The following is a 26,236-nucleotide window of genomic DNA, read 5'->3' as shown; positions in this document are numbered from 1 at the left end:
AATAATAATAGTATTATCACCTTGTAGTCACAATCCAGACAGAACATGGTTTAATTGAAGAAATAAGAAGGTTCTTTTAATTTCTAAATGTCATGTTTATTTTAACAGAGAAGTAGAGGAATACAGGAGCGTAAATTCGAATGGATTGGCTGTGCTAATGCACTCTTCTTTACATCTGTGCTTCATTAGAAAACGCTTGGTTACATTGTTGAGATGATATAGGAACTCTCTTTGGTTACATGTTTATAATTTTTCCCATAACAGTATGTTCCATGGATTACTTTCTTCTGTTAACTTTGTTAAATATTTTGAATTTGCAGCTTTATTTCATTCTACTGTTTTGTTTCACATAATTTGATTTAATTGGATTTTACATTTTTTTTTCAGCAATAAGATTATCTAAAGTCACAACATGCTTTTACAGCTGATTTTGATGTTCTGTTAACTGCCAGGGTGCCCTGTTGTGCTTGGTGCTAGGACTGCACATCATAAAGTCACCAGCTTGAGAGTGAACAGCTTTAAATATTATTTCAGTTCAAACTCAGTATGAGTTGGAAAACTACTTAAATAAATAGAAAAGAAAGTAGAGAGTAACAATGAGAGCAACGTGCTTTTTTGTAGAGAACTAATATAAAAATTAAAGGTTCTTAATAATGTAACAATTTCCTTTTAACTTTTTAGCAAATTTAGTGTCTCTGTCAGAGGCCATACTGGGCTGTGTATTTTGTCTGGTTCTGTGCTATAGAGCTTTGCAGGTAATGTGAGGAGAGAGGGATGCAGGGGAGGAGAGCAGTGCAGTGCCTGTGGCTTAGGAGAGGATGCTCAATTCACATGGCATAAGACAGGCTCGAGTGCAAGTGCTCACACTAAGTGTCCTTACATGCAGAAGAATGCATGTTCTGAATTCACATTCACAGGCTTTAGATTCAAAAAAACAGGAGGGCAAATTTGATGGTAGTTTCAGAGAGGAATGCAGTAACAAATATGGAAGAGCAATGTTGTGAAGAGCATTACATAGCTGAGGATAAGAATCTGGAATTATGACTGTCAGAGAAGTTTCCAGGGAATGCCCTAGAGGTCTGAACACTGGAGAACAAATGAAGTGGTATCAACACAAGGGAATGATGATGCAGAAATCTCGGCAAAAGGTTGAAGAGATGTAAGAACTGTTAAGTGGTTAGCATATGTGGCTTTCAGTCCCTGGTCTGGAGGTGTTGGCAGTGCCCAAGAAGAAGATGCAGGTTTGGTCAGTGTTACTGCAATGGGACCTCTGCTACACAGAGATTGTTGAGTACTACTTTGCCAAGACATGCTCCATATACAGGAAGGCAGTAGAGTCCTTACCGAGCCATACAAATCATGGTTATGACTATTTGTGGGTTTGGTAAATCAAGTGCAGATAAAAAGCAGAAAATATCCAACCTGAGGAATTTTTATTTAAGGACATCACAAAGCTATATCTGCAGCAGCAGCTGGCACTTGAGACTGAATTCTGTATCTGATTACAGAAAAGGAATTCAATAAGGTCAGCAGTGGGGAAGAAGAGGTGATGATGAGCATCTTCTGGACAAGCTAAAACTTTACCATCTCTTTAGCCAATGCAGGTTGTAGTAACATACCTCCTTTTAAAGTGTATGGATTCAACTTGGGAAATTTGCCCAGTGTTGTTGGTTTTCCCTTAATCTATTCTGAATGTGTTCTACAGCCTCTTCTCCTTTTTTCCCCTCCATATTTCACAAGTAAATAAGTACCATGAAGCCTCTGACCATTTTATGTTTCATGGTACAACAGTTATCTCTTCTGATAACTTTCTTCAGGGTGAGTCTGCTCAACCTGCTGTGCCAGGGGATTTACAATATAATTAATAGAATTTTTATGTGTAAGCCACTCATGCACCAAATGAAACTAAACCCATTTAGTCCTGGTTGGTTACCTTTGCACACAGTTTTCCATCACTGCGTGTGTAAAATAAATGGGTTTGGAGGTAATGGCATACAATATTATTTTTGAGAAATATTGTACCTGAAAGTAACTGGGGCATGACATTAACCCTTGGATTTGATAAGTTTGCAGACAGATTGGATATAATATCTAAGAGCAGTGAATGTTTTAGTGCTAATTCATCTTTTACAGGTAAGGAGCCTGAAGTTTCTTTGGGTTTATATTTTTACATAATGGTTTGAAACAAGTGATTAACTTAGCAAAAACTTTTAGTGTTCCAAGCTATGACAGAAATTTCAAAACGACACTTTTTTTTTTTTTTAGATAAGCTGCTTTCTTTCCTCTAGGCATTTTTTAAAAGAAATCAAAATAAAATGTAAAGAGTGTCCAAATCAAGATGAGACCTTAAACTTCCAAAAATCTGCTGATAAGAAAATAGAAAGATATTTGTGAGAGCATTTTGCAAGAGGAAAAGATACTGTTTTCTGTCCCACCCATGTTTTGTCACCATGAGTTTTTTTTGAGGGATTATTCTTTTCTGAAATAATTTCAAAACCATAAAAATAGTAGTTATCTCAAAATGTTCACAGTCACTGGACATGTCGACTATATACTGAACAGCTTTGTAGTTCAGGTTTTCTTGAAAATTCCTTCAATAGAGTCATACACTAAGAACTCAGCCATGCACATACCAGCCAGAGGTCAAGCACTTGTATTTTTAGAATAATGTGGCTGGTTTTTGAAGGGGTTTTTCGTTGTTTTTTTTTTTTTTCCCAAGAATCTGATAAATTTTCTTAAGTGTTCAGAAGTAGTCTGTGGATCAGTATCCTTCATTGAGCAGAGATGACATAAGGGTTCTAGTTCGTAATGCTATGTGGCTTGATCTACCAATGTATATATTGTGTGGAAAATATGAGCCAAAACACATTCTAGTAGTGTGAGTGGTACAGAAATTTATACCCTGAGCGTGAGTTTGAGCAGCAAGTTAATATAGCTTTTAATCACATGAGACCACCAATAAGGTACTGATGGTGTATCCTGATCTTATTTGGAAAAGTTACTTTTTTATCTCTTTATGTATTTTTATATCAGATCTCTAATTACTCTAAAGTTCTGGTTGGCTAAGCATTTAGGTCAAATGCAGAACTAGATTTCCTTGATACCAGTGTAAGAAATGGTAATAATATATCTTTTGGATGCTCTTCTTTTTGCAGAGGGCATGGCTTCATGAAATGTCCATGGAGATTTGCTTTACTGTACTGAGCCATGAGAAAATTAAAAATGATGGAGTTTAGCCTGTGGACTGTTAGAATAAATGGTGATATGAGGCTGCTCAGTTACAGTTGTTGAGCCCTAGTCTAATTAAAAAAAAGCCTCTGAAAATTTCATGATGGTAGGATTTCAAAGGATGTATTGTCCAAGTAGAGACTGCATCTTGGTAATGGGAACAGGTCTACAGAGGTGAATGTTTGGGATCAGAACAGCTAGTATGGAATGGCTTAGTGGATGTGAAGGGAAACTTTTTAATCAAGGGTGAGGAAAAGGCTGAGGTACTTAATGCCTTCTTTGCCTCAGTCTTCAACAGAAAGACTGGTTGTCCCAAAGGCAACCAGCCCCCTGATGTCGCTGACAGGGAAAGGGATCTGAAGAGACCCCCTGCAATCCAGGAGGAAGTAATTATTCCTGTTGTGCTACTTGGAAGCTGACACATCTCTGGGGGCAGATGGGGTTCACATGAAGGTGCTGAGGGAGCTGGTGGAAGAGCTGGCCAGGCCACTCTCCATCATTTATGATCAGTCCTGGCCACCTGTGTGGGTCCCAGATCACTGGAGGCTGACCAGGTGACACCCAGCTACAAGAATGGTCAGAAGGAGGATCTGGAGAACTGTGGGTTTGTCAGCCTGACCTCAGTGCCAGGAAAAGTTATGGAATAACTTTTGGATAAGATCATGCAGCATGTACAGGACATCCAGGGGATGAGGCCCAGCCAGCATGGATTCAGGAAAAGCAGGTCCTGCTTGGCCAACCTGATATTCTTTCATGACCAGGTGACCTGCCTAGTGGATGAGGGTGGTGTTCAGTTGGAAGTTGGGCTTGATGATCTTGGAGGTATTTTCCAACTTTAGTGACTCTATGGTTCTTAGTCTTTTCTCAGCCTTCTGTGAATGACATAATAAATATCTTCTGTCCTTTATCTCAGATACATGAGAGATTTCTTGCTTATCAGGGCTAGAAATAATTAGCTAGAAGTTGGTTTTAAATTGGTTTTGGGCTAGGTGAAATAGGATACCACCCAGAAGCCAGACTTAAGTATTTTTCCACAAAATAATTTTCTACTTTTGTTGTGTTTAAATAAATTTTCCTGTTGGCTGGGGTGGCACAGAACTGATAATATTGCTAAAATATCTTAAGGAGGAAAGATGAAGTTCTAGAAAAGACGGGAACTCAAAAGTTTATTTTATTTTGTTAACCTTTATTGACTTGAAGATTAAAAAAATTCCTTGAGTCCTGTTAAAACACAGGTTGAGACAGAGGTATAATGTTCTTTTCTAGATAACCCTTTCCCCTGTTTACTTTTAATATATTTGCTACTTATTTGCTCCCTGGTAGAGAGAAATCATTGCTTTGCAACTTCCACTCTTCTATGCTGACAGACTACTTCAAAATTACCTAATATTGACAAAAGAAGTCCTGGAAGCAGTCTATTTACTGAAATAACTAAATAGGAATGTGTGTGTGTATGTAAATGTGAGCTCTCTTTTCAAATTGAAGTATTTCTTCACTTCTTCTATTATAGGCACAACCTTTATAAACTATGCCATATTAAAGGAAAATTAAAGGTGTGTAAGCAGTAAATTTTTACCTGATTTTTTAAAATGAAAATTTAAAAAAGCGTTCTTTGAGTATATGTGCATTATTATTAATTAATATATTTCTAGGAAATATATAATGAGTGTTTTGAGGCTTTTCCTGCTCCTGGTGACAATGCATGGAAAACCTGTATTCATGTCCTTAGAATCAGCACCTCAATCATAAATTAGAAAATACTCATTACTGAATGATGATTAAACCATGACTATTCACTTTTCACCCCTGTTAAAAGCAATTCTATTTTGTACTATATGGGGGTTTTTTGTTTTGGTTTGATTGCTATTGTTGGGGGACTTTTTAAGAAAGGAACATATTTGCTTCACAAAATAAATAGTAGTATATAAACTAATCTGATTTCTTGCCTTCCCCAAAAACAAAACTCAGTTTTTTGGAGTGAGGTTAGGTTGACATTGCTAACTGTGGTTAATGTAGGTAAATCAGTTACATTACAGGAAGATTTGTTCCCAAATGTTTCATGCTGGTAATTTTGATCCTCAATCCACATCTTGTCAAAGTGAAAAGAAATAGTATTAGAGTGAAAGTATTATGTTCATTAAATACAATATTGCATAGTTTAAATTCCATTTAATGCTGTGAATTTTTTCTGCCCTTGATGAGTCTTATTTCTAAAAGCGTATTTTCTCTTTTATTGTATGTTGCATCAAGCATATAGCAGACACACAGACTGCTGCTTTAATTTCATGCTTTAGCAGTGTGATTACACTCATGGTTGTTTTTTCTGTTGCTAATTGACCTGTTTAAATCAAATTGTAGATCAAGTTATATAAGCTGTATCTAGCTACTGTTTCAAACTTCACTCTTAGTGGCCACAATAGGAACGTTAAAAAAGCATTAGTGATTCCTTCTGGTAACACAACTTTTACTGAAGCAGAATCATTGAGAAAACTGCTGGACATCTGGTTTAATGCCAATTTGTCTGTGAGCAGTTAATGTAATTCCTAAGACTTTGTTTCCTTATCTGCCATAAGGCAACAGGGGTATTTACCTACTCCATTCCTGGGATTAATTTTCTGCACTTCACTGGCATTGGGCTGTTGTGGCTCCCCTGTTTTCCATTAAGGCGAAACTAGGGTGACAAATTGGAGCAAGGTAACTTTGCTCTGTAACTAGGAGAGGTTAGGAAAGAACTCAGATGGTGCTGGCTGCCAACTTGGTCTAAAGCATTGGGACACTTAGACTCGAGACTGAGAGTTCACAGGAGTGCCCTTTTGGCTGTGAATGACTCTCTAGGGCCAAGCTATGCCTTTGATGTTCAGGTCCTGAAGTTCCCCTGGGGAATGCAGAACAGCTGTGACACTCCAGAGAAAGTGCCACATACCTGCTCCTGAGAGGAGGATGTTGTCATTCCTGTCCTAGGAGCTGGGCAGTGCATGTCTTCACTCTCCACCACTCGGTTTGCATCTTGCCCCTTTTTAGTAATGCCAGAGGAATGGTGAGGAAGGAAGTCCCTGTACATCCTGTTCCTTTCTCTACAGCCCTGTCCTCTGGCTGAAAATACATCATGTAGTTGTTGTATCTCGAACTACAGCTGTCACGCAGAAGTGCTGCAGCACTGAACATTTGAGTTAGAGAAATTTGATTGAAAACAGCTCTTAAAAAATTTAATCCAGTCCTAATAAACATCAGAGAAGAAGCTTGAACCACTTAACTGCATCACATAACTGCAGCAGGTAAAAAATTTGAAGATAAACATAAGCCAGGAGAGAAGAGTTTTGTTTTGAGAACCAACTTGGTTATGGACCAAGGCCAATTTTTCTTGGGGTTAACTGGATGCCTAGCACCACTTTCAGTGAGAGTAGCAGGTTTGCCTTCAGGAAGGATATTTTATGGAGGTCAGATGTGTGATCACTCATCAGAACACATAATTGAGTTGTGTAGAAAAGACATTTTTCCTCACTGAAAATTCCTCTAATAATAGGACAAAAGTAGAGAAGTGTTGGCTTTGTCCAGTTTTATTCAGTTTGAATGCAGTGTCAGGTAGATTTCACAGAGGTCATTATAGGAAATAATGCTTTTACAGCGATCTGTTTATTCTAGATCTTAAACACTGCATTTTTACTATTTTTTGCAAAGTCTGGATCAATATGTAATGTATTCAAATCAGAACTCTTTGCTGAATGTTTACCTAAGTGAAAAGAAATTTCTGGATTCTTGTCTTGTTGTGGTGTACAGGTTTTGTTAGAAGATTTGCTGCTGGAGAAAGCAGCAGTTATGATAAAAGGGATTATATAAGAGAGCTCCTGCTGAGAGTCCATGGCACTGTACAGGGTGATACCAAAACACTGTATTCCCCAGGGCAGGTACAATAATTAGCCACAGGACTGGCACTCAGTCTGAGGGATTAATTAGAACTGGAGGTGGTGTTGGAGAGAGGCAGAGCAGCCATAAAGAGTGTCAGGATCACTCTGGCCTGAAGCCTGTGTGATTTGATGTGAAATAGCAGCAGCTGGCTGTAACCTTAGGAAGTGCAAGAGAACAGCAGGTGGTAATTCCTGTCTCATTTACCATGTCTTCACAGGAACATGCAAGCTTGTGCAGCTTGGGTTTATTGGCAGGTCAGAAGGAAAATCCTAGAGAGGACTGTGACATTTACTATACTGAGCAAATGCAGTAGCCAAACTGGAGTGTGTGGAGCACGGTGTAAAACCAGTAACACTGCTGCCTAATGTTATCATACTTGCCTCTGACAAGGTTATGATGACCTTGCAATATTGACCTCATGTAGGCCAATGGACAAAGCTGAGAGTGCTGTGCAAAATCCAGGACAGCTAGTGGGAATTACATCCTTCAAGGCTGTGATGAATGTAACAGGAGAGCTATTTCATCCAAGTAAAAAAAATCAGAGGAATGTTACGATGTTCTGGCATCCCTGGATTTTCTCAATAGCCATTGTATGGGGCAAGTAGGCTTTACCTGCACTTTCAGGTGGGTAATGTTGTCCCATGGCTGTTGGCCTCCATCAGGCATCGTGTTTTGCTTGGCATTTGGGCAAAAATGGCGGTGAGGCATGCAGCAACTGTGCTAATTTAGAAACTGTAACCAGCTAGCATTTCAGGGTGAGCTTGAGTAGCTGTCAGCAGAGGAATTTAGTGGACCAGTGGTCGCTGTTGATGACTGTAGTGTTTTGTATTCTGTTAGGGCCTCCCAGGGTGTAGAACAAGAACCCTTCCTATGTGCAGTTCAAGAATCAAACCAAATAAAGAGAAAATTGAGTAACTTTGAATCCATCCTTCAGAACAGCCTTCGATAGGGAAAAAATAAAACAGATCCAGGGGATATTTGTGGCTATATTTATAGCAGAGTGACAGGAAAGGAAGAGAACTCATTTTGTGGGAAGGATAGCTCTTTTTATGCCCTTTTAGAAGCTCATTGTGTGCCAGCATTATCTTTCATGGATGCCAGAGGGTGCAATGCCTTCTAAAGCCTCCCACACATGCAAAAACTATGGCCCTATTGTAGTGTCTTTGCTGGGTTCCATTTAGCGTTCCCATGTTTCTGGCACTCTCCAGAGATACATGTTACTCATGGGGAGATGGTCCAGGTCCAAACTGGCATTTCATGTGTCTGACTGTTAGGTCTAAGATTATGACCACTTTGGGCAAAGGAAGGAGAGCTTTGTCCTACTGGGAGCAAACTGGAAGAAGTAACTAAGCTGCAGATGGAAGAATGGGAAGGACCCTTTTCTCATACGTTGTTTATGTAGGCAAAAAGCTGCAGTACTGACAGCTTATCTTGAACTTGCCTCTGTGGTGTTGGGAAGCTTTGGGAATGCTGGGGCTGGACTGTGCAGTGCTGAATGTAAATAGTTCTGTGTACAGCTACACAAATCTTTCCAATGTCTTTCATTTCTTCTCAAGGAGAAAGAAAATCTTTCATGACAAACCACTGTATTTTCTAAATAAGCACATTTCTTAATTAATTCTTGGTTCTCCTTCATGTTGAAGATGAAATAAATCAAAATTAATATGAGTTTAAAACATCAAATTGTTTATATGCTAATTTAGAGGTAACTGAAAATTACTGTGCTGTAATTCTAAAGGCTGATGAGTAAAAATGAAGCTGTTTAAAAATTTTCTGTTTATCCATTTTTTCAATAAATGTCATTTATTGCTTGCTATTCAGATTTATCTTCTTATGTAGGTTTCTTGTTTGTGCTCATTTTCATTACATGGGTGTTGTAGTTTTATCTGGGGGCGAAATGGATCATGTGCACAGCAGGGCTAATGAGTCACAGATGTAAAGATTCTGACACATTACTCTCTAATAACTTCTTTAACTTATATTCCATAATAGCATAAATGAAAACTTGATACATCTGTTTCCTAAATGATGTATCATTCCAGTCTTATCAGTGTCTCAGGAGTGAGTCCCTTTATATGTTGTGAGTTTTAGCCTTTTTTGGTTTTGTTTTCTGTTTATTTGTTTCTAAAGAGGAGATTTCAGGTCACTGAGCAATGCATTTAAGCACACTGCAGTTCATCCCAATGAAGTGGGAAAGCTGCATTTAGCCACTGACTTTATGGGATCAACTTACAGAGTCTCAGCTTCACCTCATGGATGTAGAGCAGGAATAAAAATGCTAAATGCAACTCCAAGATGCTAGTGAAGACATGTATGCATCAAAAAGTAACTCTCCCTTTTTTGGAAAGAGTGGTGCAGTCTTTGTGGTCCACAGGCTCTCCGGTGTGATGAACAGAGCAAGTATTTGCCACATTAAAAGAATCTGCTGCAGCTGAGAGACCTGGCAGGCTGCCCTGGCCTGTTGGTGCTCCCCAGCAGGGCTCGTGTGCTGCAGCAACATGGGCTGCACCGGCAGAACCTTCACACTGAAGGGCCCGTGCCTGGCAGCCAGAGCCGGGCACAGCCTTGCCTTTAGGAGGTGCTAGGCTGGCATGGTGCAGCTCTTTGCTCCAGGAGGAGCCCCCAGAGGGGCTGTGCTGCCACCTCTAGCTCATAAAGGTGGTCTGTGGGTATATAGGGGCCTTAGAGCTCCCTGGATATATTTTACTGAATGTTCCTCAGCCTAATGTCTCTCTGCCATTGAACAAGCCTCTGCTTCTAGCAGTGTGTGCTATGCTAAAGGCAAGGAGAGGACTTAGGGATTTCCTTCTCTTTAGGAATTCACTGCTCAACTGCATAAGGTTTTGGCTTTATCAGAAGGTTTAATTCACACCCGACAAGGCAGCTCAAGAAAGGTGTTGAACTGAGAGCAAAATTCACTCCCTTATAGTGTGACAGCAGGCTACAATCGCCACACCCTTCCCTTTTCGTGCCAGTACAGTACAAGTTCCGCACATCTCGGTAGAGTAGAATATGAGAAGCCATATGTGGCATATAGCAACTGAGGGGGTAAAAATGGATATGGAAATACTGCTTTGTATGTTCTGAAAGCTTTGACCATTATGGGCTACCCAAGATCTAGCAGTAGATTTATGTTCAGTGTTCCTAGTTGTTTATGTTCTACCAGTTTATGTGCTGAATGTCATATGTTAAACAGAATGTGAGGAGCAGGATATTAATTATGCAAAGCTCTTCAGAGCATACTGTCATTGCTGTCAGCTTCTGCACCAATCCAGAGTCAAGGCTTTCCACATAGATCTCAAAGTGCTGTAGTACATTTCCATTGAAAATGGCTCAACCATCTGCTGGCTGATAGTCTTAACAATTTTCAAATGATCATAACAATTTATCGTAACTTTAAGGAGAGACACCTTCATGGGATTGCTCCTTCTAAAATCTCTTGATATTCTCATTGTGAAGTTTCAGCTTGCATCTGCAGTGCAGTGCAGACCTCACTCTGTTTCCCATATGACAGAGAGGCCATTTCCTGTCTGTTGGCAGTGTGGGGTGTACTAAACGTGGTGTTTGTTCTGTTTATGTGTCAGTAAATGGTCTCTGTGATGTTTGTGTCGTGCTGTTCTCGTACCATGTTGTGCTGTGTCCCTAGGGTCTGCCAGGCTTCCCCACAGTTGCTGCTCTGCACAGTAATCAGATCCTCACCGTCAAGGTTTGTGGCTGACATGTCCCTGTTCAGTCAGGTCTCTCTGTATCAGCATAAAAGTGCACATGAAAAATTGTTTTTAGCATGGAATACCAGTGAATTCTTATGGTGGATCTAAGCCAATCCTCACTGCCTTTGCATTGATCTAAGTACTCCTGATGCAGAGCGTGGAATCAAATCTATAGCTGTGCACCCCTGGAAATGCTTACATTCCCCATGGTCTTGGTCAGGATTTTATTTTCAGATGAATTTTTCCTGTGCTGCTTCCCTGAGGCATACATGAGTGTAGAAAATGTCAGTGAACTCTGTACTGGTTACACATGGAGATAGATATTTGTATTCGATATCAGAGGTTTAATCTGTACATCCAGATTTTTTCAAAGTGGATTTTCAAATTAAGCAGGAAACAATCTGGTCAAGCTGGACCTTCAGACCTTATAGAAATAATACCATTCTTCATGGCACACTATGCTGGTTAGAAAATCTGACTGAAAGTTGAACTGGTGCTTTGTCTCTAGAAGCTTTGCTGAAAGAACAATATATAAAAATACTGATTTTTAAAGCCTGGATAATGAAAAAATTAATACAAATGCAGAATTCTCATGCAAAATCTGGGGAGAAAACAGTTATGCATTTAGGTCACTGTATATGGTTTAAATCATAGCAGTATGTCCTGTACAATAGAGGTATTCTTTTTCCAAAATAAAATGCACAGTTTCTTTCAGGCAGAAGCACCAGTTCATATTATAACAGCTATTACAAATCTAATGAATATGTCTTTATTTCTTTCTCGGGCCTTCTGATGTCTATTCTTCAATTCTCTCATCTCTGATCTTCAACCTTTGACCTCACCTGCCTGATCAGATGGTGTTTCCTAAAATCAATCATGGGTTTCTCTCTGCTGATCAGCAGCTCATTAAACGCCGCCTCATTAAGGTAGTGCTTCATCTCACTGGAGTCTGGTTCTTCTTTACATTCAGTTTGCTCTTTGCTGTTCCTTTTTGTCAGATGCCTTCTTAAAGCAGGTTGTTCACTTGAAAATTCTTTGAAATGAAGCAACTGTTAATGGTATTAACAGTTAAAAGGCTATGGGTGGCTTTGCTAAGTGAGCCACGTTTGCCGGCCGCTTTTTTCCAGCAGTTTGCAGTGATATGCTGGAAATAACTAAAGCACCATTTTGGGGTGTCTTTTCTTTTTTAGAGGGGAAGGTAATATGTTTTGATGACTCTCTTGAAAATTGACTTTAGCAAATTAATAGGTAAAAATGAAGAGAGCTAATTGTCACTATAAAACAGCCTCCCAAAACAGATGGGAAATATGTACAACTCCATCAAGAAGCAGTTATTTTCCATGCTCAGTTTTGTAATCTATCCATGTATCATTCATGGGCTTGGAAAATTGCTGTGCAGATCTGTATATTCTCAGATGCAACTTTTCTTTTTCGCCTCAGCTTTGTTATGATTATGCAAATCATGAAGCAAACAGATGCTTATCAAAAACAGTCACTTGCTCTGGAGAACTAGATGAGTAAAATATTTCAAGACCATCCCAAATTTTGGCATATGTGCTGTGGTAAAACAAGCAGTTTAGAATCTGAACCTTCTGCTCTGTGGCTGATTGCACTGGACCTGTACAAATTATTGGTCTTCAAGGCAAAGTGCTGTTTCTGCCTTAAGCAGTGAAGAAGCCACTGTCCAGTTCATGGCGGCTTCTTCCAGCCTGTCTGGCACTCTTTATGGGTGAATTGATATGTTTTTTATGTAGTTGATGCCTCTAAAGCCAATTTTGTGATGAGTTTTTATTGATTTAGGGGGACCAAGGACAAGCTGGACCCCCTGGACCTCCAGGGCCACCAGGACCCAGAGGTCCCCCAGGAGACACCGGCAAAGATGGTCCTCGTGGGATGCCCGGCTTAACGGTGAGTTACTCTGCTGCTGCTTTGGTGTGCACATTTCTCTCAAGTGTTTACCAGCAGGGTGTCAAAGACATTTTCTGAGGTCAGATTGGCAAGTAAGACATGTGGAAGCTGAACCACAGGCAAATTTCAGGGTGTACCTGAAGTCCCACACACACAGAGCAAGTGTATAGCAGGGCCAGAAGTACCGCCAAGGTTCCTTGCCTCCCACCCCTGGCAGTTTCCCTACACTTTCTAAGGTTTCTCAGTCACTCACTGATGTTTAATAGCTGTGTGAGGAGAGTCTGCCCCTTTCCACGAGTAATAAATGTTTCTATTCAAACTTCAAGATAAAACTGAATTTGAGGCCTCATAGCATAGCTTGACTTCTCACTTCTTAATGGTTTTACCTCAAAAGTCATGGAATAAAGTAATAAACTGCTAAAGCTGCCCAGGGTATAATGAAATTGGGAGTTAAATTCTGCCATTTTTAAACAAAAAGAACAGTACCATTTTCTTTGGCTCAACCACCATATTTCATTAGGACAAGCAGCAGATACCAGTAAATGGTGTATTGTTTGTTTTAGGCATGGGATGAATCCCACACTTTTAAAACAGATGTCTAAACACATGATTTTTTAGAAAAGTATGTGTTTGATTTTAGTTTCACATTTTGTGGCCTCCTTACTTCTTTCAAAGGAATAAAAATTATCTCTTTTCAACATGAATGGTACTGTGTTATCAGTGTGGAAATGGAGTCACAAGCAAGAGAGAGATATGAAAAATGACATGGCACATGCACAGGTGCACACACATGTTCACATCCATGAAAAGTGAAGATTGTGGCCAGGAAGGCACATGGGGAACCAGCGAGGACCAGCACTGGAAACAGAAACTGGTTTCTTGAAGAAAAAGCATCACTTGTTACATGGGGCCAGGACACCATAAATTTTTCCTGCAAGGCCTTTTTTAGCTAAAACTGAGAAAGAAAATACCTACACTCCTGTTCTAAACCTGTTCAGGTATTAGCTGTCTAAATGTAATATAGCATGATAATAGTAAGATGCTACTAAAATTTCTGTGAAAATCCAGCAAAGCTGGCCAGTTGAGACATCTAGGACTCTACAGCTGCTGCTGCTGTTGTTGTTTTGGCTTGACTGTTTTACCACTCCTGCCCTCATAAGTTCTAGCTCAAGGTTATGACATGACATTAGAAGTCTGTAGTTCTCATGATGCTTTACTTGGGCAACCTTCCCATTTCTTGTTAGTCCTGTGGCACATCAGGCTTTGGGCCTCTTCTAGGTCTCCCTTGTGTTCATTTTTTGTGGTTAAATGGACTGTAGTCAGCAGAGTTGGTGCTGGTTTGATCTAGTAAGGGCAAGACTGAAACCAGAATCCCTTTCTGACTGCAGTGATGGTGTTTTAGTTCACACACATAGATGGGGCTGGCAGAATCAGCTGGCCTTGCTGGTTGCAGTGTGGCTGCATGTGGCTTTGTGCTTTTAGTGAAGGAGTCATTAGTGTTTCTCATAACAGGAGAGTCATGCATTTTATGCAATGAGGTCATTTCATTTTATAATAGTTCTGTAGTGATTTTGACTTTAGATGGCAAGAGAGAGTTTCTTTTTATAGTTTTTAAGCTGTGGCTATCTTAAGCCCTATAACATTATGGAAAATCAGTTCATAGTGCTGCTTTAGAATCAGATACAAACAAGCGCTCAGGTAAAAAACATCCAGTTTGCTGCCCCTTGCTACTGGTCTGTACCCTCAGGTTAATGTTCCTGGTCCTCAGAATGCTTGTTCCTCCGTGACTGTGTGAAACATACAAATAGGAGAGCTGTAAAGGGAGAACTTAGCTGAGAGGGAAGGACAGCTTTGTCTTTGAGGTAAAGACTTGTGTGGACCTGGTGAGCTGAAAATAGCAGCTGCACTGTGCTATGAGCTGGGGGCTTGCAGCATCACACAGATATAGGAGGGTCTCCTTCTAGTGACCAGTGACCATTAGGCAGACATTGCCTCTTTTGTAGGATTAGACAAAGCAGGGCTTCTCTTCCAGCCTGTCCTTCTCAAGGAAGAAGGTTTACAATTGCCACAGCTATAAGATGGTGTTTTGGGGCAGTGGCTGGCCAGGAACATGTGCCTCCATGGCTTCTTGCTCCCAGCCATCCTTGGTGTGCTTGCAGATGCTGCCTGTGTGCTTCTGAGTGCAATGCATGCATAGCCAGAGAAGCAGCTCTGATTCTTTTCAGTTGCCAGGAACAACGACATCAGAACAGCTCTCATCAATTTTATGACAGGCTTTCTTTTATGACAAAGCTGCTAAAGAGGACCCTGGAGCTGTGCTGATACGATAGTGCATGGACTGCCCTGTGCTCAGTTGGGTTTTCAAGGAAGTGATGTACAAACCAGACCACTAAAATGATAGGAGCTCTGGGTTTTTTGGATGGGTATTTTTAGCCCATATTGTATGACTGATATGTTTTACTGTATATGTGTTCATATGGGAAGAAAGGGGAGAATATAAATTCTGACTGGATGTAGAGTTGTGCCCACAGAAAGAGAATACACTGGGGAAATGATGGGTTACCATTTTGAAAGCCAGTCCAGGTATTTAACAGCTGAGTAATTATTTCCTGGCTTCAGAATACCAATATTCATGGTTTTATGGAACATGGTAATTGACAACAGTAAGTTCTGCCTGCTGACTGAAGTGATGATACAGACCAGTAATCTTGGAATATATAAATTGTGGGATACAGCACATATGTGGAAATAACCTTTCTCTGTGTCCTTTAACATAGTGGAATGGAATACTATGTTTAGAACCAAGGGACACAGTCAGAACACCAATATTGACTCTTGACTTGAGAACTATACCACACTACATGATTGTGAAGTAGCACTTCTTGAGATGTCTGTGATTTGAACTACCAGGTTAAAAAGAAAAAAAAATTAATATGTTTAATGTCTAGTTAGCTGCCATACCTGTATTAAGATTGAAATTTTAAAGATATTTTGTATTACTAGATAGAAAATTGGATTCAAGATGTGTTGCTGAAATAATTCACTCTTTTTTTTTATTTGAAGGGTGAGCCAGGAAAACCAGGAGAACAAGGATTGACAGTAAGTATCCTTCCAGTTTTCTAAGAAAGTACAACATGACATATATCTTTTAAAATGAGAAATTCCAAAAAGCTTTATGGCTGTGTATTTCCCGACCTTCCTTTGTCACAGGCTATTTGAGGCCTTATTTGTGAAGAAAACAGAAGAAAGGAAATGTCCTCTCTTTAAATATGGTCATCTTTTACATAAGGCCAACTTCTTTAAGCTCGGAGAAGCACAAGGAAATAAAACAGCTGAGGGCACAGTAAAACAAAAAAGAACCAAGCCAGGGTTTCCCACTTCCTGGCCCCCTCTTCACACTGGCTCTGAAGCTGAGCTGTTTATACCTTGAGACCATTGAGCAGCACCAGAACCATCTGCATGTTTTACAGGCCAAAATTCAGGCAGTCTCTGTGGCAAGGGCTCTGGACCTTTGCCTGACAGAACAGTGAAAAGGCAGCAGTGAAACTGTCAGAAAGTTTTTCTGTTCTGAGGTTCCTTTTTTTTTTCCTCTGTGTGTGTCAAATACTTCCGATTCATTTGGAATTAAATTGAAGCTCCACTGGTTGTAAATCAGCTTTAGCCACAGGTTAAGGCATCATAAGTTTCTGCCTGTCACATATTCCCAGAATGGTGGAACGTGCAATGCTTCTTCTCCCTTAAGATCTCTCTAAACACGGTCGGTTTTATTTTTATGAGAGATGACAGATTGTAGCTCAGGGCATGTGGTTTTGATTCCTGAGTGCTTCTGAGGAGGAGGATTATCAGTAATAATCAGCTCAACAATCAGTGCAGATATGATTGCTGTCTGAATTTGTGAAAATTTAAACAGGTGTGATGATATTTTACCTTGACAAATTGAAAAACATTTTCAATTGACAAAAGCCAGTATCTTTTGAAAGAAAAAAAATGAAGATTCTGAGACTTGGGACTATCTGCTGTGATCAGGTAGTTGAAGTTCTGTCCTTTTTCTTTTTGCTGTAATGGTTTATTAATTTTAAGATCAAAGCCTCCCAAAGGTACAACTTCATGTTAGTAGCCTGCTGCTGGGCTGTTTTTTACTCTGTTCTTTTGGTTTCTGAGTGCCTGTGAAGAATACATACAATAGCTAAGAACGGAACGTTTTGGTTTGTTTTCATGTATTTGGAACATTCTCCAATTTGACCTCTGGACAGAACTCACTCAAGTTCTGCAAAAGTGTCCTTCTATTGAACACCAGATCTGCAGAGTCACAGGATCTTTGATGGCTTTTAATCCACCACCTTTTAGTCCCAATGTTCAGAGCATTCCCACTGCTCTAACGTAACCATCTGCGTATAAGAACTAAAAAATACTACTACTCTGTTTCTCTAAATGCAGATATGTTTAGATAAGAAGAAAAGGTGTTTAAAAATCAAATCAGCAAGCTTGAGTTGGAGGAAGATCCCAGATTATACGAATTTCCAGCTCCAAATGTCTGGTTCAAAAATCAGTCTGACAGTTTAAATGTTAGGTTATGTACAGATCAAGTAGGGAGCATCAGAGTGTCAGGGAGGTAATTAGTTTCTTTTTATTCTTCTTGGTGCTTCTGACATACTCTTTATGGCAGTACAGATTTGCAGACTTCTCTCTCTGTGGAAAATGTTGCAATTATTCAGGGACTGTTCAGCTGTTTCTGACAACTTCCGTCATGCATTTCATGTTATTTCCATATTGGAAATTCAGATACTGCTCCAGGAATAGCTGATTTCCCAACAGGTATGTTAAAATATTGCAGTGCTAGAAAAAATAGTATATTATGTGGTGAGGAGCACAGGCCTTTTTCTGCCTGAGGTTTTTTTGGTGCATTTTTCACCTATTATCTTTTCAAAGTAAAGGAAAACAGGGATCTCTGCCCAGAGAAGCTTCTGTGTTACTTCTGCAGGAATTCTTTTGTAAGGACTTGCCTCTGTTTCACCCCAAGAGTCTCCAGTCTGAGTTAGCTTCCTGTTTTTCTTCTTGATGAAATTGAAGCTCAGAATTCAATGAGATCCAAAAAGTACTACCAGTCCTGTCTCCCAGAAGTCAGTATGTTGGAATGTGCTGTGGTTTCCTGCTTGCCCACCTGCCCAAGGCCCTTTTCAGTAAGAAGCAATTACTGTGGCATATATTCTGATTCTTCCTCCAAGATAGAGGTGGGATGCTGCCAAGAAGAGCACTAAATGCTGGAAGGGGATCCATACAGTTTGGGTGACATGCTGAAGGTTGGGAAGATGAAGGCTATTTGTGGCCTATAGGGTCACACTCTCTGAGGCTTTAAATCTCATGCTGCTGTTCAAGTTAAGGATAGCAGCAAGCCTGACCTCTGGATTATAATGATGGGGACAGAACATTTTCCTCTTTCAAAAGCATTTTTTACACCTGTATTTGGTAGCAAGCCTTGGTATTTCTAGATGAATGTACATGATATTGATAGAGCTGGCAAATTTAGTGTGAACCAACAATGGCATAGCTTGAAATTACTTAGTTTTCTATTTGCTCACAAAAGAAGGGGAATGAATTTCTTGAAGAGTCCAAGATGCTGCAACAGAAATAGGTAGCAGTGTTTTCCAGCTTGTTCCTTAGGATGTACCATGAGCCTGTGACACACACTGAGTAATGAGTGACCTACTGTATGAATCAATACTTACAGGTAACCAGGGCAACCAGGAAGCCTCAGCTGAAATGCAAAGAGCAGATCTATTTCATCACCTTGCTGACAACACCGGGCAGTGGAGACACACTGAGACCCAGCTCTGTTAGGCTCAGCTCACCCTAGTGCACAGAAAGGATGGGGGGGGGCTGCTGCTGGCCCCAATATATCAGAGGTTTCCTGCAGGAGCAGATTATCACAAGACTGTGCTTCTATGCTCACTCCGTCTCCCAGCAAAAAGAGGGCTCAAGCATGTCTGTGATAGGGTGTTGTCTCCACACAGGAATTCTGCTTCTCAAAACAGGCAGAGGATGAACAACAGCATACATAATAACTGGAGTTTCCCCACACCAAAATGCTTAGTGTTCCCAGCTGCAAGGTCACTTTGAGTGAAATTATTTCATCCTTAACATATCTTGTGGGTTTAACCCTTTCCTCCCAACACCTGCAACAATGTGTACCTTGATTTACAGAAAGTTGAAATTATTTTGATGCATTTGGAATTCTGGAAATGTTCATGTTCTTCTTTCAATGAAACAGAAAATCCAGTGACTCTTGTGAAAAGATGGCAATTTGCTGCAACTGAGAATCTGCTGCCATGTTTTTCTTCTGATTTAATGAAGTTCTGTGTCTGTAAATAAAAAAGAAAAATGATGTTTCAGAGGTATGTTTTGAGAGAGGGCAATAATAACTTTTCTCCCTCTCAGACAAGAGAGTTTTGCTTTCACCATATACAGAAAATGACAGTGTTGGAGTTCTCTGACATGAATTCTGCTTTGGCTCAAGAGAGTTCATCTTTGAGACAAGAAATGGCCGTTCTTTTTCCCTATTTCCATTGTAAAAAAGAAAAGTGTGAGTTATGGCATAGTGGTGGGACAATGTAGGATGTGGGAGATTCTGTTGTTTCTTAAAGGAGTCTCTGTTAAAAATCATTTCAGGTTGTTCTAGTGCCAACATGCTTCTTTTGCTGGTCTGTCCTTGCAGTTGAGATGTTTGGGAGAACTCTTTGCAAGGGTTTTTGACTCTGTAAGTTGCTGTGTCAGGAAGAATATTTTTGCTTTTTGAGCCAAGAAATTTCAGTTTCTTTTTAGGTGAGATGGAGGTTTAAGTTATAAAGATGTGACTGCATGCCTCTTTAATGTTAGAAGAGAATGAAAGAATGACTTGCAGTTTAAATTTTTGTCTGGTTTCCATGACATTGGAAAGCCCTGCAGATGTGCTTTCTTCAAGAGTTGAAGGTATCATTGCTCTGTGCAGAAAGGATTAAGAGAATTCAGGGGGAGGCCAAGCAGTGGGGTGACCAAAGGGATTAAGTTTTGAAATATTATGTGGAACTAGAAAAATGTGTGCTACTCAAGAGAGAAGGGCAGTAGTTTCTGCAGGTTTTCAACCTTTTCAGTTAAAGTTGTGTCCTGCCTCTCATAATTCATCCTGCTTTCCCTGCCATTTTTCTGCAGTTCTTGGTGATAAGGACTCTTAAGTGCCAAGCAAGAGTTTTTCCAGTTAATTTTCTCATTTTCGAAGTGAATAATAGATGGGTTTGTGATTCCTTTCTACCCAAGAGTTAGGATTTCTGGTTGTAGACTATTCATGAGAAGTTAGAGTCAGTGATGGAAAATATTAAAGGCTGACACTGGCACATGGGCATGTTCAGGTTCATAAACTGCAGTGGGATTGAAGGTGTGCATGGGATGGTTTTGTTCCTAATTTCCATTCAGGATATCTTTTTTGTGCTTTTATGTATACAGTATTTTAAACTAGTTCATATTACTAAAAATCTGGAATAGTAAAGTATGCTATGTTTTCAGCTCCTTTTTTCAAAAGTAAATTTAAACATGTTTAGTGTACAACCACATTTGTCGGTGAAAGAAAACCTCAGTGTATTATTTTCTTCCCCAAAATGGGCCTTAAAGACATATAAGTAATTTTGCATATGTTTTACATGAACAGAACACTCCAGAATAACCAGAGAACTCAGGTAAAGGTGCCTTTTTGCAAAAGAAATCTATACTATGATTATTAACCCAAATGCAAAATCCCTCTGCTTTAAGATACATTGTTTTCCAAAGTAGTACTTTTGTGCTTACACAGACTTGCTGGGCATCTGTTCAAGAAAGTAAAACATAATGTTATTGCTTTCACTGGTTATTCATAAAAAGGAGGATGTTCTTCCAAAGGATATAGCCATATTTGTGTAAGACAGTGGAAAAGTGTAACCTTGCAGTTAAGTCTGTAGAATATCATATCTTTAAAATGAATTAATACTATTTTTCATCTTAGGTTAAAATGAACTCTCGGGGACTAGGCAGATTGTCTGGGAAGTTGTGCTGGTTTCAATCCAGCCTTTCAGGCCAATGGTCAAGGCCAGATTCTCAGCTGCTGGGAATCTTCATAGCTCCTCTGGGAAGCTGCTAATTGTGATTTTGTTTTCAATGGCCAGAGTTCTGTAGGCGCCTTCTTTGTTTTATTCTGGTAGCATGTTCATAGTAAATTTTATAAGGTGTTGTTCTTAAGCTGTTTAGCTGCAAAAGTTTATGAGAACTAGCAGATGAAATGGAAATTCTCAGCCTGTGCTTTTCACAGCAACTATTCCTTTTTTGCACCAGTACAGTTGCACTGGACTTAACTTGCTGGAGATCTCAGGGAAGACAGTCAGGCATTTTGTAACTTCTGCACTTTGGTAATGGCTGCCACAACAATGACTAGAAGAATGAAGATAAGAAGCTCTTTTTGAGCACTAATTAACAGCAACACTTTTCATCAATTAAGGCAGATAGGGAGGGGGTCGCTCCTTTTTAAGAAGTTATAAGAATTTTTTCATCAAAGTAATCTCTTTTCTTAACTGATCATTCTTATATCTAGGTGATGCATCAATGTTACAGTACTGAACATTTCAATACTAGCATTCTAGAAACTGTAATCTTTATGAAACACTCCTCAACCATGCAGGTACATATTTTCAGAGTTTTACACAAAGGAAATGGGATCCAGGCACAGGCTCCACTGAAATGCAGGTTAGTGCTTTGTACGAAACATGTGCTTTGTCTTCATGTATATTTGCTAGTTCAGGTTTCCATTTTCAGTTCTTTTTGCCATTAGACTGGTGAGAAATTGGTTTGTGGGGAAAAGGAAGGGATCATCCCCTCTGTTTGGCACTGGTGAGGCCACACCCAGAGTGATGTGTCCAGTTCTGGACCAGTCACTCCAGGAAGGACATTGAGGGACTATAAAGTGTTCAGAGAAGGGCAGTGGAGCTGCTGAAGGGTCTGGGGCTCACGTCCTGTGAGGAGCAGCTGAAGGAGCTGGGGCTGTTTTTCCTGGAGAAAAGGAGGCTTATTGGGGGACCTTCTTGTTGTCTCCAGCTACCTGAAAAGGAGGCTGCAGCCAGGTGGGTTTGATCTCTTCTCCCGAGAAACAACTGATAGGACAAGAGGAAAGTGCCTCAAGTTGCATTAGTGGAGGTTTAGATTGGCTATTATGAAAAATTTCTTCGTGGAAAGAGTTGTCAAGCATTGGACCAGGCTGCCCAGGGAAGTGGCTGAATCACCACCCCGGAGTTATTTAGGATGTGCAGATGTGGCAGTCAGGGACATGGCTTTGTGGTGGACTTGGCAGTGTTAGGTGAACACTTGGGCTCAATGATCTCACACATATTTTCCAATCGAAACAGTTCCATGATTCTGTTCTAAATGTTTAATGATTCTTACAGGCAGCAAAGAGAAAATCTCTGTTCTCAGCAACAGTCCTGGAACTTCTTTTGTTTCATAGAAATACAGACACAATACTTCCCAGAGGTGTTCTGGTTGCAAAGAGCTTTTACTTTCATAGAAGGTATGGAAGTAAAAAAAATTCTTCTGGTTGTTTTGTTGCTCTTCTGTTCTGGTTTTTGGGGTTTTCTTGTTTGCAAGGCTTTGGAATAAGAGAGTTTTTGTATGACAGTGTATTGCACCATTGTGACCTATTTTGCTGTATAACTTATTCAGTGTACAAAACCATTTATGTTTTCATTATGTTTTTGTTAGGCATTTTCATTTGGTGTTTGTGCTCATTGTCCATGAACTCTAACACCTTGTAAAACAAATCATTATTCCTACCCCAGACCTGCAAATTGAAAATGCCCCAACTTTTTAATTCATTACATTTCTTTAAACATTAAGCAACGGAGTCTCTAGAAATTGAATACAAAAGATTGCTAATGTATCACACCCTGAATTGCTCTCTCTCTCTCTCTCTTTGAAACTGCAGCTTTAACCTTTACAGGACAGAATTTTCTTATTTTCCAGCTTGCTAAAACATAGGGAACATGTGAAGCGTAGAAAGAAAATATAACTCTAACATTAGAAAGGAGGTGTAGTAAGAATGCTGGATCCCAAACTTTGTTTTACTACACATGGATAAATCTTTTCAGTTGGGTTTGATTTTAGAGGGGGTGAGGGTGGGTTGGGGTTTGTTTTCTTGTTTGTAGGGGTTTTTGTTAATTTTTAGTGTATTTTTCGTGGGGGTTTTTTTGTTTTAATTTATCCTGAATAGTTACTTGTTAAGGACGAACTGAAATGTCCAACTTCATTCAATTATTTCTATAATGCATAGACTTGACATGCTACAATCTCTGGAGCTTTGGTTTGATTTCCAAAAACAGTGATTGAAGAATGGCAGGTCACAATGGAAATATTTTACCTTTAAAAAAACCAAAATTGCATAGAAGACTTTTGTGCACATTTGTATTTATCCTTAGTTACCCGTTTTCCAAATGTTTAGATATTATCAATAATTCTCATTCTCCAGAGAAACACAGAGGGCAGTTGAATTTCTTTGGAGAAACACACCTCACTTTTCATCGTCCTACTGTGGAGTTACGCGAACGAGAACCAAATTCAGTGAAGCCCTGCAATGGGTTGTCACAGCTGCCTAGCTGGTTTACTCAATTGGACATGATGGCAAAGGGCTCTTCTGAAATCTTCATGATGGTTGAAAAAGCAAGAACTATATTTTATTTTTATTATATTTAGTTATCTTCCTATTCTGGGCTATTCAAGACGTCTTGCAACCAAAATTTTCAGCCTTCTCAATTGCGGTTCCTCTGTGAATATGTGTCAATTTGAGGAAAAGTGGCATAATCCTAGAAAACGCTGAGCAGTCACTTCATCTGAACCATTTTCACAAAGTTTCTTTGGAATTCTTGAAGCCTAAATGCTCTTTATTAAAAGAGCTTTTTGACACGAATTGCCAGTGGTTTAGGAGTTGATTCTGAGCATCCCATTGTGGAAACTCTGGCAGCTTTCAATAATGCAGGCAAAAGTCCAATATTTGCCATCAACATAATCTGTCATTGATCAATGACAGCTATCATATATATGTATATGTAGTTAGGAGGTGAAAGAATTCTGTACTTCTGGGGTTGTTTTGTTTTCTTGATCAGCCAGTGGTTGTAAAGGGCTGTGTGGTTCTGCTTTGCCTCCTTCATGCACCAGATCTGTTGGTGGCAGAGGGGCAGTATGTTACATGCGGTGTAGCTGGAGCCTGCAGCTGGTGGGGATTCCAGCAGGTTCTCTGTGTTTGTGTGGGGTCAGTGCAGAGCCAAGGCTTTGGGCTTGGGGGCAGTGAGGTGGGGACCTGTGGCAGCAGCTCTGCACTGCCTGCCAGCACCCAGGGGCAGAATACCTGTCCAGGGGGAAGCTTGGCTGAGCCTGCATTTGCAAAGTATCCCTTTGGATGTGCTGGAGCAAACAGCAGGGCTGGGATATTGCTGCAGCTGTTACGGAGCACAGAGCAGCTGAAGGAAAACGGAGAAAAACATGAAAACAAAGCATCCTGAGGAATTGCTTGGAAATATTCACATATTTCTTGCCTCTTGCCTTCTGCTTCTGTCTCCAGACCTACATAGAGATTCTGATTGCTGGTCTTACTGTCTGTTCATCAAATGGGTACCACATGCTGCTCCCCAGTTCAGTAGAGTAATATGGGGAGAAAATCCACATGTTCATATGGAATTTTCTACATTCGTTCTTCTAAAAGCTGTCACTTATTCCTCTGGAAATAAGCCAAAGCACCTTGTTGGTTTCTGGTTTGGTTTTCTGTTTTGTTTTTGGTTTTTTATTTTAGATTTTTTAAATTTTTATTTTTTTATTTTTTTTTCTTTCTACCATATTTTATTTACTTGCTTGTTTCTATCTCTCCAGTGTCATTCTGTGTGTTGATCAGAGATTTTAGGTAATTCTAGAAAAATAAGCACCGTTCTGAGGTGTTCTACAGGCTTTTTTGTTTTGTTTTGTTTTAAAAAGTTTTCTGTTAGTAACCTAATTTCACATTTTCAGTTGAATGACTGCTGGCTTGTATGGGGGAGGGGTGAGAGCTGTCAGTGAATGAGCTGTTAAGTTTCCAATGGCTTTGAGCTTCTTTCCCAATGCTAGAGAGCAGTGCTTTAAAGAAAAATTGTTTCCATTCAGGCGTGTTTTGCAGTCAGAACATTCTAAGGATAAGAAGGACTTGTTATCCTATGTAAATTGTAAAGTGTATCAATTTAGGTAAGCTTTTATTTGAAATTGTTTTTTCAGTCAATACCATACAATAGGTAGTTGTGCTGTTGGAGACTGTTGGTGTCATCAAGTGGCTCAGTGGCTGTGAAACACCAGGGCTGCTTCCAGTCTGAGTAAAGGCTTAAGTACCAGAAATGGAAAAATTCTAATTGCATAAGATATTTATTAAGTATCTGTTGCATCTTTTCTCTGAATTATTCATTTTAAAGTCATCATAAGAGCAAGACTAGGCTACTATGTAAATATTTTCATATTCAGTAACTCATCTGGAGAAGCTGGAATGATGTCAGGGATGAAGAGGAAATTCTGGGAAAAAATGTTTTCTGCAATGTCTTGAATTATATCCATCCCTGACAGCTGACAGCTGCAAGCACCAGGCAGAAAGTCCAACAGAGAGTACATTTAACAGGTTGCTTTGGGGCTAATATTAGTAAGTGAATTATCATTTTTCCTTCATACAGTGGTATTGTATTAAGGGATCCCAAATGGTAATTTAATATAGCTGAGGGTCTTTAGAAGGTTTTAATAGCTTCTTAAGTAGCTAGAAACTGATATATCCATCCCTTGGACATAAAAATAGCTGGTATGAGCTATGATGGAGGTCTTCAGTTGTTCTGTATTCACTTTGGCCTATTGATGGCAGGATTTTTCCCAAGACCTGAAATAACCCTGAAATGTAGCACGTTAGTTTACAAGTCAACAGACAACTGATGCCCAGGATGTAGACATTTGGAGCCTGCTTTGATACCATTGCTGTAGGGAAAGCATTAGTTTGAGCATTAATTCTTGGCATTTTTAAAATGCTAGACAAATTTGTGTCTTTCTTACAAAAGAAAAGGACGGTGTCAGGCCCTCAAAGAAAGGGAAGAACACTGTTTGTGGACTTGTTGTTCTATTTGTGGTTCCTTGCCCAGCAGATCACTCACTCTCAAGCACTTACTAAAAAGAAGACTTGATTTAATCAGCAGGTTTTGTGGAACACTGTGAGCTGGGGACATTTTTCTCCATCTGGAAAAGCAGATGCTCACTATATTCATTGCTCTGATCATCACCAGTGCTGAGTGCTGAGGTACTTCTGCTTTCTTTTGAAGGCAAGGGATTAAAGGTGGATTTCCTTTATCAGAATCTGTCTCTGCAGTCTAAAGGAGATGCTCACAATACCTTTCTTCTGTTAAAACAATCAGGCAAAACTTTCAAGAAGGCGCATTCATCCATGCTTT

At 39.8% G+C, this 26,236-nt stretch overlaps 1 protein-coding gene across 1 annotated transcript in view; it reads left to right on the top strand.

The window, feature by feature from the left end:
* Positions 1–26,236, top strand: part of COL25A1 (collagen type XXV alpha 1 chain) — a 297,045-nt gene that overhangs the window by 194,598 nt on the left and 76,211 nt on the right. The window contains exons 8-10 of the mRNA XM_063156471.1: positions 11,699–11,770; positions 12,645–12,752; positions 15,816–15,851. Coding sequence (XP_063012541.1) covers positions 11,699–11,770; positions 12,645–12,752; positions 15,816–15,851 — 216 coding nt within the window. The remainder of the gene's footprint in view (positions 1–11,698; positions 11,771–12,644; positions 12,753–15,815; positions 15,852–26,236) is intronic.

This window comes from Melospiza melodia, chromosome 5 (assembly GCF_035770615.1).
Source record: "Melospiza melodia melodia isolate bMelMel2 chromosome 5, bMelMel2.pri, whole genome shotgun sequence".
Lineage (NCBI taxonomy): Eukaryota > Metazoa > Chordata > Aves > Passeriformes > Passerellidae > Melospiza > Melospiza melodia.
Note: the sequence above shows the minus strand (reverse complement) of the source record. Positions and strands in the feature narration are given on the sequence as shown.